Here is an 11,714-nt window from a genome sequence, read left to right as displayed (position 1 = left end):
CTCGTTTGCTAGCAATTGCTCTCTCTCCCCTTTCTCACCATGCACACTCGTCCCGGCGCCAAACGTTAGTCTTTACCTCCCCGTATCCGCGCTCGGAAAACGCACTGGCTCTGGACGGCGACACTGTATTGACATTGACGGTAGGTCCGTAGCTGCCGAACTCTCCCCGTGTCCCGGCTCCCCCCCCCCCTCCGGCCAGACTCGCTCCGGCACGGAGTAGCGACTCGACACGCCCCGCGGCACGGACTAGGGTCCAGCGGCCGGGGAAGCTCCACAGTCCGCAGGGGTCCAGTGGACACCCTTACAAGACGACAAGAATCATATTATCCAAATAAGACCGGCGCATCGCTCGTCACGCCTGCCCACAACACTGGGTGGAATGTTGAAATGACTACACGGTAATACATGACTGTTAGGCGACTATTCTCAGGCGGGCTGCCCCGACCCGACCCAACACACAATCATCTGTTATCTTACGGACCGCTCACAGCCCGGGCCGTTATCACCACTGAAGGAACAGAAACAACACAAAGAGACTAGCGCGCGCGAGCGACGTCCGCGAGTGAGACACCATGAGCGAGATGTGTGACCAGCACGTTAGCAACAAACACAAACCGACCGAGCGCGCCTCCTGAGGGGCGCCATATCGCGCCTCAACCCGTCTTCGCCTATCGATCCTAGTTAATATCACATCTGGGCGGCGGCCGGTGCCACCGGCGGCTCGACACCACTCCCTGCGGGGAGATTCTTCCCTCCGGGAGAGGCTCCCTCGCGGAGAATCACGCAGCCTCCGTCTCGATATCCAGGTTGTTCCGCAGCCGCCACAAGCCAATCGTGTTGTCGCTGAGCACGAACAGAAAACGAAACAAAATCAGGCGCAGAACCAAACGAACCAAACGAAAACAGGCGGTGCGAGGCAGATAACTGAAAATGGCGTTGTTCAGTGTAAGCAGAGCCATACGCAGCTGCCGGCAGGCGAGGCTGACGGGCATAACAGGCTCGGGGCATCAACTCAACCCGCAGGGAGGGAGGTGCTCCACTGACACACGGGAGGGCGTGTGGCTAGTTGGAAGGGCAACAGACAAAACTGAGACGGCAGGGTGGGGGAACAGGCGTGGGATGTGTCAAAAATATTTGAAAAGCAGCGTGACGTCGAGGCTGTTCTTAGCAATAGCCAAGGCTAAAAATAGAATCAAAACAATTATCCAAAAGAGAAGCAAAAAGTAGACAATGCTGTCATTACTAGCCTTTCTCCCATGCTTCATGCAAATTTTCATCAGTGCTTTATCGATTTTGCTGCATCCATCAACTCGCCGCGTGACTATTTACGGCAGTAAGTTAGAAGTATATTACATTAGTATGTACAGAAGCAAATTGGAGGCGAACTTCCTGATCCCGCTCTGTGACAATGGAACCACAGTGGAAGCGAATAGCTACACAATATTTGCTACAATAAACATTCGTTCGGAGACTTAATAGCACAGCTATCGTGACGTGATTTTTAGATAGAAGTGAGATTGAAGCAGGAAAGCTCAATTTTTCGCCATTGCGGTTACACGCCGACGAGCTTGTATCACACTAGCTGAGATCTATGTATAACGGACACGACTAGAGCATGCAGCTCTCCTTCAAATGGAAGAAGACTGCTGAGAGACGAGACGCGCTGCATGGCTCGCCGGCGGAACAGCAGTGGCATACCGCTGGGGTGAAGCTGCGATTGGCCGATAGGTGGCGTTAGTGCGGGGACGGCCGCTACAGGGCCAGGGAGAACATGCGCCCCGTGGACTGGGTCATGGCGGGGTTCAGGTGGGGCGGCACCCCCGAGCCGGGGAACTTCCAAATCTTAATGTCGCCGCCGCTGAAAACCAGGGACACCGTGGTCAAGGGCAGAACAGCAGTCGAACAGCGGCTTCAGAATCAGGGACAGAAATGGGACAGTCGAACGCACGGCCAACACCGTCAGGTAAGAACCACCAATAAATAGACCTGGCATTGATAGTTTACCAGAACGGTCAAAATGTAAGGCACATGACAGAAATCTGAGAACGTTTGGGAACAGTAGCACAGGGGCAAGGAACGACCATAAACGATTTAAAGCGACACTCCCCTCCCACTGTTCCCTGAAGATCCCGCCCGGTACGTACTTGGAGGCGTCTCTCCCACTGTTCCCTGAAGATCCCGCCCGGTACGTACTTGGAGGCGTCTCTCCCACTGTTCCCTGATGATCCCGCCCCGGTACGTACTTGGAGGCGTCTCTCCCACTGTTCCCTGATGATCCCGCCCCGGTACGTACTTGGAGGCGTCTCTCCCACTGTTCCCTGAAGATCCCGCCCGGTACGTACTTGGAGGCGGTGAAGACGTGGGTCTGGTTAGTAGTAATGGCGTTGATCTGGCTGGTGTGAGCCTTCAGCTCGCCCAGGCTCTGACACGTCTCGACACCCCAGAGTTTGACGGTACCGTTCCTACAGCCGGAGAGGAGCGCCTGACCGCCCGGCGCCAGACTGAGGCCGCAGATCCAGTCCCGGTGCGCGTTACTGACGCTCTGAGGGGGAGGGAGGTGGTCAGATACATATCCAGTCGCGGTACGCGTTAGTCGTTACTGACACGCTAAGGGGGCCCGGGGGGGGGGGGGGCTCAGGTACAGATCCAGTCCCAGTGCGCGTTACTGACACTCTGAGGATAGAATGACGAGCGACGATCAGGCTGCAGGTAGAGTCTCGATAGGCGTGGGCTGTAAGCTAAGAAGGAAGGACCTTACGGGTTGGCCATACCATGCGTTGCTCCAGGCCTCTTTGAACTCCCCCAGATCAGGATCGAACAAGACAGTTATCTTCAATGTCAAGGCGGGACAGAGCTGCACTCCGGCAGCAACTACGAAGAGCCAGATAAAATGTACCCACAGCAACAGTGAAGTCATAGGACGTTCTTCACACATACCTGCAGCAGCGTCTGTCTCTCCAGATCCCACTTTTTGATGCACGCGTCGCGGGAGCCGGAGAAGAGCGTGTCGCCGTCGGCCACCACCAGGCACTGGATGCCGTCGTAGTGCGGCGGGTCCAGGCTCAGACACTGCTGGACGATACCGTTGGTGTCGTCGGGCACCTCGAAGCCCTTGATGTAGTGGTCCTTGGATCCGGTGAGGACGAGATCCCCGCCGCGCCGCCGGTCCACGGCCAGACACATGATGGCCGCCTGGTGGCCGCCGCTCAGCTTACCCACGCTGTGGAACCTGCCGGGGAAGATACAAATTACAAATGGTTAACGATGCTGCAGGACCAGTGAAACAAGGATAGAGACTTACGCTGGCCATCTAGTAGAGCCTAGGGGAGATATGCACCAACTATGAACATTACCTACGTGAAACCCAAGTTAGGTCACACGCCGTGGTTGAAGGTGAAATACGAGTTGGAAAGTTAAATGAGAGAGCAGGATAACACGAAGTTTGCATGTGAGAGCCCCGCCCTGGCTGCGATGAACGCGTTTCCTGTCGGTGCTACACCGTAAAAGACATGTAACCGATGCCAGCCAGCCAGCAGCATAACCTCTCTCAGCAGCTTATATTTATCAGCCTGACCTCCCTCTTCCTCCCGTCGCCCAGACTCACTTCCTGAGGTCCCAGAGCCGCACTGTGTTGTGCGCCGCCGTGTACAGACACCGGTCGGCGCCGCCCAAGCAGATGTCGTTGATCTGCGTCTCGCCCGGCGGCATCTGCAGCGTCCGTGACGGCGTCGACAGAGGCACCGACGACGACGTCAGGCCCGACGAGCTGATGGCGGACAGGTACATGTCAGATGTGATGATGGAGTTGTGACACACACAGTAATAGCGATAACAGATAACATCATGGCAAAATCCATTGACCCATCGTGTGATTGAGTACATGATTGAGGCAGTTCAGGTCAGTTTGCCATCATTTATCAATTATCATATTAAACGTTATATGTCCGGGATCTCAAGCCGTAAGTCAAATGTAGATGGCATGCTAAGAGCAATGTCAAAGTTAAAATGGCCTGTGTATTGTGACGCATTATGAGAACGTTAGCGAAACGATAACCAGTCTCTGCTATTTCCCCACAGTGTTCTTCTCACCTGAGCGTCTTGACACACTTGGCGGCTCCCTCCCGGAGGTCCCAGACCTTGACGAAGGCCGAAGACACGCTGAACACCAGCTGGGTGACCTCAGAGTAGCGGACGCACACCACGTTATTGGGGTGGCCGGTCAGAGACTGTACCTGGCGACCGGTGCCGAGATCCCAGACCTTTACCGTCCGGTCTGTAACGGGACACACTGTCAGAGGGTGTACCAATAACCCCAGGTCCCACACCTTCACCGTCCGGTCTGTAACGGGACACACTGTCAGAGCGTGTACCAATGACCCTACGTACCACACCTTCACCGTCCGGTCTGTAAGGAGGAAGATCAGAGTGACTCACTTAGGGACATTGACACAAGTCATTTTCATGTTAGATCTGATGAGACGAGGGAGGTCACGTCGAGTTTCGTATGTGTTTGCTCCCTAGCAAATGCCGGCCATTGAATCGGTAGATCAAACCCATGAAGGAGCCGATCAATCTATATCGTCCCCAATGTCGATCTAGAGCGAGGAGAGTCGATTAAAATCGTCCAACTTTTGGAGCTAATCAGTGAGAACAAGCTCACCTTTGGACCCGGAGAAGAGCCGGTCGTTGGTGGCGCACACGGAGAGCACGGCCTTGGCGTGTCCCTCGGCCACGTGTGTGCAGAGGAGTGGCGCGCGCCCGCCGCGTCCCGGGTAGGCGCTGATGACGCCCGTCTCGGGCCGCTCCTCCAGCTGACCGACCGTGGACGACGTCAGGCGGCTGAAGACGTTCTCGTCGCGGGACGTCTGGCGCCGGTAGGAGGCCGGAGAGCCGGGCGGCGTCACGTCCTGCAGACTCTCGGCGCTGCGAGAGACGCGGGACGGGTCACAGACGGGCAGGAAGGGGCGGGTCAGAGGAGATGTGGGGGAGGTTGGGGAACGGTGTACGGACGCGGAAACGGGCGCTGTGCGACAGATCTACGGCTGGTGGGGTAGCTGGTCTAGGTCTAGAAAAGACATGTTATGTTAGGAAAGAAAGTAAATAGAAGGTAGCATATCATTATTAATATAATGCAGTATTTATCTCGAACATTTCTCAAATTGATACGGCATTCGAAGCATGCCGCCTAGCAGTAGCGGCAATGAAATATTAGTTATCTACCACCAGTGGCATATGAAAAAGTCACTGCTTTGCTGACCTGGTGAATTGAAGATTCCTCGACATCCTTGCAGCAAAAGAAAAAACAGAGACATTCAGAAACAACGAGAAACTAATAGCAAGTGCATGAAGTCATCGAATAACGTGAGTAGCAGAAACAGATCGCATTACATGTTATCATAGCTACAGCTCGAAGGAAGTAATTATCTAGCCAAGTCTGCTACAGATCACAAGATCCATACGAATGCTCGTGCGATAGGGGTGGGTACGGGTACTCGGTACCCGCCGCTGCGGTACTGGTACTCACGCTCGCAGGTTGTTGTTAGTAATGTTAATGTTGCGCCGCGCCAGGCGGGGTGAGAGCGCCTCCTTGTAGGTGCTGCGGCGCGCCGGCAGGGGGGAGGGCCGGGGGTCGCGCACCACCGGCGGCCTGCGACACAGCGCACACGGACTCTCACATAGACGGACACAGCACACGGACACTTATAGAGACGGACACAGCACACAGCACACAGCACACACCCAGGGGTGAGCTTCAACAGCTCACGAAACTCCAACAGCGTATAAAGCTGATGCGAGTTCATGAACGCGATCAAAGGCTCTAGCAGCAATTAAAAGCTTTCAGAAGCTCCCATAAATTACGGAAGCTACCAAAGCTCAGAAAAGCTCCCACGAGATCCCACGCCCACATAAGCTCAAATGAGCTCCAGCAGCTTTCGGAAACTCGTGGGATTTGATGTAGCTCATGGACGCTCCCGAGGCTCAGATGCGTTAGGAAGGCTTGCAAAAGCTACGACAGCTAAAAGGGTTTATAAGCAAAGAAAGCATCACTGCAAACAGACAAACACAATGGAGGGATTTGAAGCTTTTACGATTTATTACCGACATTACCGATTTATTAATCCGTCTAGGGAGATAAATAATCACCTTGATCAAATAGCTTATGATCTTGAGGATGTAGCGGCAAATTTGGATACGAATCCAGGCCCCTTTATTCACCAATCAAGCACGCACGGACAAAAAAAAAAAGCTTAGCTATGGCTAATTTGGTGGGAATTAGAAAGGGAAATAACGTTGGAATCGGCGCCGCACTCAGCAATCATCTGTGACAGAAGATAATTCGATGTCCGTTTAATCTACACCCCTCTGTACATTGCCGTGTTACGAACAGCGATAACCAATCCTGACTGTAAGGTCGACTTCAGGTGGATAATACTGGGTAGTTACACATTCACAGACGCACTGCACTAGTCTAGTGATACCTTAAAACGGATACCGCTTTCGCCGAGAAAATAATTGAAGCACGCACGAAGGTCATTGTTCGCCTCAACACGACTCAAACATGTGGCGTGGGATTATCCGAATAACTGGCTGGTGGCTATTCTCTCTCGCAGCGTTAGGTGAAAGAAGTAGCGAAGTAAAGCAAGAGGCGGTAAAATGAATTCAATAAGTCGACACATTAATGGCAACGACATTGTTCAGGAAAGCAACGTTAGTATGAATGCTGACAAACTAAGAGTAGAAGGTTCATGCGTTAATGCATTTCTTGTTAAAGAACAACTATAGCGCGTGAAAGTATACTTTTGAAAGTATGCAGTCTGTATACAGACTGCAGCTTACCTGAACTGCAGCAGCCCTTCATTACCGTTGTTTGTATCGACATGTCCTCGTTGGTAATCAAAGTAAGCATACCGGCTTTCCTCCCCTTTCGAACCCAGTTGTTACTTGATCTATGTGACTCCGATTCTTACAAGGGTGAGCTGTCTGACTTTCCTTCTCACCAGGGGGTGTTGTCTAACTCTGACTCCCCTTCTCACCTTGGTGAGCCATCTGACACCCCCTCTCACCTTGGTGAGCTGCCTGACTCCCCGTTCTCACCTGGGTGAGCTGTTGGAGCTGATGACGTGGCTGTGGGACCGGGAGAGAGGCAGCAGGCTCGGTCGCTCGCCGTCCCTCTCCGGCGCCGGAGCCGTACCGTTGGCAAACAGCAGGTCCTGCGTGTTCACCGTCCGTCGACGGGCCTTGTCGCGCGCGGCGGCCGCCGTCCGCGCCGGAGTCAGCTCCGAGTCGGAGTCGGAGTCGGACTCGGCCGCGCCCACGCCGCCCACCTCTGTGATGAGCGAGAGGACGGCCGAATCCAGGCCGCCCTCCTCAGTCATCAGGTGCTGCAGCAGCTGCTGCTGAACAGAGCTGTTCTGCTCCATCTGAGGACAAACGTGAGTCAGTCAGCTACTGCTGCACCGAGCTGTTCTGCTCCATCTGAGGAACACACACACGAGTTTCAATAGTAGCTGTCCCATTCACTCTTTTTTCTATGTTTCCATGGTGATGGGTCATCATGTGTTTGGGCTCTGCAGTACTCTGAAACAAAATAAATCTGAAAGCTCATCGCAGCATCCCAGTTCGCCTACCTGGTCCATTTTGATTTGCGTCTCTCGCTGCGCGGCCTGGTGCTGCGCGGCCACGCAGCTCTGGTGAACCGTCATGGAGAGCAGCTTCTCCAGCAGGTACTCCATCTCGTCTGGTCGCAGCTCGCGCAGCAGCAGCGCCGGCTCCTGGATGGGCAGCTCGTCCTTGGACTCCTCCATGGCCATGATGGCCGTCTGGCACTCGCTGATGCTGTCGTTGATGTAGTCCATGTTGGCGCGGATGCCCTCCGTGGTGTCGTCGAGCTCGCGGAGCTGGTCGACGCTCTGGCCGGCCATCTCGGCCCGCTCGCGCTGCCGGAGAACGTGGGCCAGCCGGCGCCGCAGCGACTCACGGTCCTTCAGATGCCTGATGATCGGGGGTTAGGGGTCAGAACGGTTAATGGGTCGGACACAGACTGAGGCAGCAATCGTGGAAACGGCACGGTGATGGTGAGTTCGCTCACACAGTCGCTCACATGCTCGTTCAATCATTCACTCATTAGCCTCATGCCCTCTTTGAACCGAAGACGACTAACAACCGTATTTAGCGAGTCGGACATTTAAAGCTTGCCTGTGCCCTAGCTCTAACCATCTCACCTCTCCATTTCTCGCTCCATGCTGGCCACTGTTTGTTTGTTGAGCGCCAACTGGGTGATGGATTTCTCCAGCGCCTGCCACTTCTTCTTGACAGCGGCGTCAGACGACTGCTTCTGCCGGCCGCCTGACAGACAGATATGGGAGTCAGAACAGAAGCAAACGAAGCATAAATAAGAAAGCAAGTTAGTCACTACATGGGTGCATCGAACTACGACGTTACGGTGACTACCAGGGAAGCACGGTCGAACAACACTTTAGGTAGATGGAATCAGGCCACACCCAGGGACGAATGCACAGTCCCTTAGTGTGGTGTGCAGGCCGGTACCTCTCTGTTTGAGCTGACTGCCCCGCTGATTCCGGCCCACCCGGCGCAGCGCGGCGATCTCCTCCTGTTTCCGCTTCAGCACGGCGTCCTTTGCCCGCTTCTCAGCCTCCAGGGACTTGATCTGGAGACAAACAAATAACATATACGCGTTAGACCAGACGAGTTGTGAACTTGTAGACAACGCGAGGCATGATGAGCACTGGTCCGACTTCATAGACAGAGCCCACGACGGTGAAATCACGTATATTTTTATATCGGCGACCAGAGATCGATTAGCGCTGACCTGGTTTTCGTGTTTGCGGTGCTCCTTCCTCAGCTGGGAGACGGCCCGGTGGTGCTGCAGACCCATCTGTTTGATCTTGTTGGCATCCTCCTTCATCTTCTGCATCAGCTTCACCTGCGGACCGACAGGTGGCAGCAGTGAGGCGGGGACGATGGGCATTTACCGGTTACAAAACCTCCGACCGGACATAACATTCAAAGTAGGCGCCAAACATGGTCTTAAACATTGGGAAACAACTACAAACTAGCCAGATAGTGAAACATGCCCATTGCCCATGAAGCTACCTACCTTGTGCCGCTTCATGTCCATGACCTCGTTTTTCAGCGTTTTGACCTGCCGCTCGTACTGTCCCTGCGATCTGACCAGCTTAGCGTGCTCGCGCTGCGCCGCCTGCAGCTTCTTCAGGTCGCTGCCCATGCTGGAGAGCTTGCGCTCGTACTCGTCCTTCACCTTCTTGACCTCGTCCTTGGAGGCGGAGGCGCCCCGCTGGCCTGGGTGGAGAGGGCAGGCAGAGTGTCAGGACATGTCGGGCTAGTCGAAACAGCGTCAGACTGGTTTGGAGTCAGCATACGTCAAAAGGATCATGGTATATGAGTTAGATCTCCCTCTCTTTTATCAAAATTTCACAATTCATAAGCACCATGTTTACCGGAGCGATAAACAAAACATGTCTCACACCTTAATATACTGCATGCGTTTTTTGTAACTTAGCCAGCTATTCGTCGAGCGCATTACCCAGCGTCTGTTCACTTTCCCAACACTTAATGATATTAGCAAGCACTTTATCCCTCTCCTGTTCCCCATAACTTACTGATATTGGCGAGCACTTTGTCCCTCTCCTGCTCTGTGGCTCTGATGCGGTCGCTGAGCTGCAGCAGCTTTTGTTCGTAGTGCTGCCGCATGGTCTCCATCCGTCGCTGGGAGCGCTCCAGTTCCTCGATCAGCCGCTGCTTGACGCTGATGTCTGAGGTCAGTTCGGCCAGCTGCTCGTTGTAGTCGGAACTCTCTGACGAAGGAACGGAACCGGGGCATAGTTGGTGAGTAAACGCCGCACAGTGCGGCTTATCGGCCGGCATAGTATGATGAGGTAATCCGGATTACCGTGCGGTAAGAAGGAAACCAGAGGTGATAGTGGTGTTCACAAACATACAAACCTAGGCAGCTCATACAAAACGGCCTCCAGGTCATGGTCTAGGATCGACCTATTTCGGCGCCGTGTGTACGTCCTGGGACGAGCGCGCAGGCAGTTAACGACAAGATGCTTAAAAACAGATTGGAAGTGAAAGCAGCTACAAAAAATAAACAAGGCAGTTCTCTTCTTATGTGTATCTGACTCAGAGTTCCAACGGAATGAGCGAACAAAAACAATTCCGCTCGCCAGACACACGATAAAAGACGTTCCATGGTCTCAACTAAGACAAGATAATAAACTATAACAGGAAGACTACGCTGAACTCAATCGGTGTGAACTGTGACATTTTAAGGAAGCGCGGCCTACCTTTTCCCTCGCTCTCCGGCTCATCTGTCGAGTCCTCGTTGTCCGATTCATCGTTGTCAGAGTCTGAAACGGCGGTAGAAAGAGGCTAGTGACGGTTGCTCATGGTGGAGCGCCGATTACGCACGGTTAAAGGGACCCTCCCACCTTCAAAAAAAGTTAATGAATTGGCATGAAAGTGATGTCGCTCGGTTCAGAAAGAGCAAAAACGAATATCTACCAAATTTCATCGAAAAATATTCACCGGTTTTCAAGATATTAGACTTTTACTTTTGTTTACTTTTTGGGATCTCCGCTGTTCCTAGCGACTTTATTTGAAAGTGCGGCATTTGTTGCGCGCAAAGCAGCATATACCACCGCGTGCTACAAAACGTTTTAGTCAAACATTCAACGGACGTTCGAAAGCCTGATGACGTCATCAGATTCCCGTAATGGTTAAGAGATAGGGACCACGCTGGTCCCACCCTGCAAGTAAAGGGAAGAAATTTCTTGAACACCATAAAGCTGCGGGGGTTGCGACCAGGATAAATGGTGGTTTCTGAGCCTGGCCGCAAACTTGGCTATCTCAACTCAAAACTAATGTTAAGGTGGGAGGGTCCCTTTAAGTCAAGGATCTCATTACATACTCTCATCTCGAGTCAAGTGAACGGTATCTGACGTGTACCCCTCTTGCGTCTCCTTCCCTCGTCTCCCCTGGCGCCACCTCGCCCCGCCCAGTTCCTCCTATCATTATCATCACCTCGTCCCTCCCTAACGCCCATGTCTCTCCCTGTCACTTGTGTGTCCGTCTCGCTCTGACTTATCCGCCCACCCACTCACCCTTCTCGTCGCCGCTCTCTGCGCTGCTGCTGCTGCTGCTGCCGCGCCGGCCTCCCTCCTGGTCGCGGGTGTCGTCACTGCCCGAGCGGCGACTCCGGAGGCGCAGGGCGTCCCTCTCTCGCTCCAGGTCCCGGCGCGCCTCCTGGAGAATGTCCGACACAGAGCTGTCCTCGGACGGCGGCAGTGGCGCCAGCACTGCCAGCACAGACGGGCAAAGCGTCGGAACCGAGAACAAAGGGCAGTGACGTCAGGTGGCAAAGAGGGAAGACAGATGCAAAGAAAGAGCTGTTAGCTGCAAAGTGTAGATTGCAGGTCATGTACCAGAAAGCCAGACGCACCTTTATAAAGTAAAATACTAGTATTAAAGTGGGGATAAAAAAGCGACATCCATTACCTTCCAGGGGGTCGAGTATCGCCGAAGGAGTCAGGAAGAGGTTTCACTGGCCGGCATGACTAGGCAGTGGCGCTGGAAGACCCTTGGTGTAGGACGGAGGACGCTGGAGGCACTGGAACTGGAAGGATACAGGAAGGGACATATGGATGTGAGATATGCTTAAAACGCGGCTTCGA

General features: G+C 53.7%; 1 protein-coding gene across 10 annotated transcripts in view; it reads right to left on the bottom strand.

Annotated features, from left to right (window-relative positions):
* Nucleotides 1-108: 108 nt before the first annotated feature.
* LOC122387045 (kinesin-like protein KIF21A) overlaps nucleotides 109-11,714 on the bottom strand; it is a 56,728-nt gene continuing 45,122 nt past the window's right edge. Inside the window, exons 11-28 of one of the 10 annotated variants that reach the window (XM_043376854.1) lie at nucleotides 11,145-11,339; nucleotides 10,329-10,391; nucleotides 9,642-9,836; nucleotides 9,119-9,321; nucleotides 8,831-8,944; nucleotides 8,548-8,668; nucleotides 8,223-8,346; nucleotides 7,629-7,992; nucleotides 7,096-7,421; nucleotides 5,525-5,647; nucleotides 5,258-5,284; nucleotides 4,661-4,923; nucleotides 4,312-4,339; nucleotides 4,090-4,245; nucleotides 3,605-3,766; nucleotides 2,938-3,229; nucleotides 2,319-2,542; nucleotides 1,868-2,268 (exon numbers count right to left, since the gene is read on the bottom strand). In XM_043376854.1, the coding sequence (XP_043232789.1) occupies nucleotides 2,013-2,268; nucleotides 2,319-2,542; nucleotides 2,938-3,229; nucleotides 3,605-3,766; nucleotides 4,090-4,245; nucleotides 4,312-4,339; nucleotides 4,661-4,923; nucleotides 5,258-5,284; nucleotides 5,525-5,647; nucleotides 7,096-7,421; nucleotides 7,629-7,992; nucleotides 8,223-8,346; nucleotides 8,548-8,668; nucleotides 8,831-8,944; nucleotides 9,119-9,321; nucleotides 9,642-9,836; nucleotides 10,329-10,391; nucleotides 11,145-11,339 (3,236 nt within the window). In that variant the 3' untranslated portion in view covers nucleotides 1,868-2,012. The other 9 variants (XM_043376881.1, XM_043376899.1, XM_043376847.1 and 6 more) reach the window with 9 other exon arrangements.

The sequence above is a fragment of the Amphibalanus amphitrite genome, unplaced genomic scaffold (genome assembly GCF_019059575.1).
Source record: "Amphibalanus amphitrite isolate SeventyFive unplaced genomic scaffold, NRLGWU_Aamphi_draft 000016F_arrow, whole genome shotgun sequence".
Taxonomy (NCBI): domain Eukaryota; kingdom Metazoa; phylum Arthropoda; class Thecostraca; order Balanomorpha; family Balanidae; genus Amphibalanus; species Amphibalanus amphitrite.
This window is presented reverse-complemented; position numbering and strand designations above follow the sequence as displayed.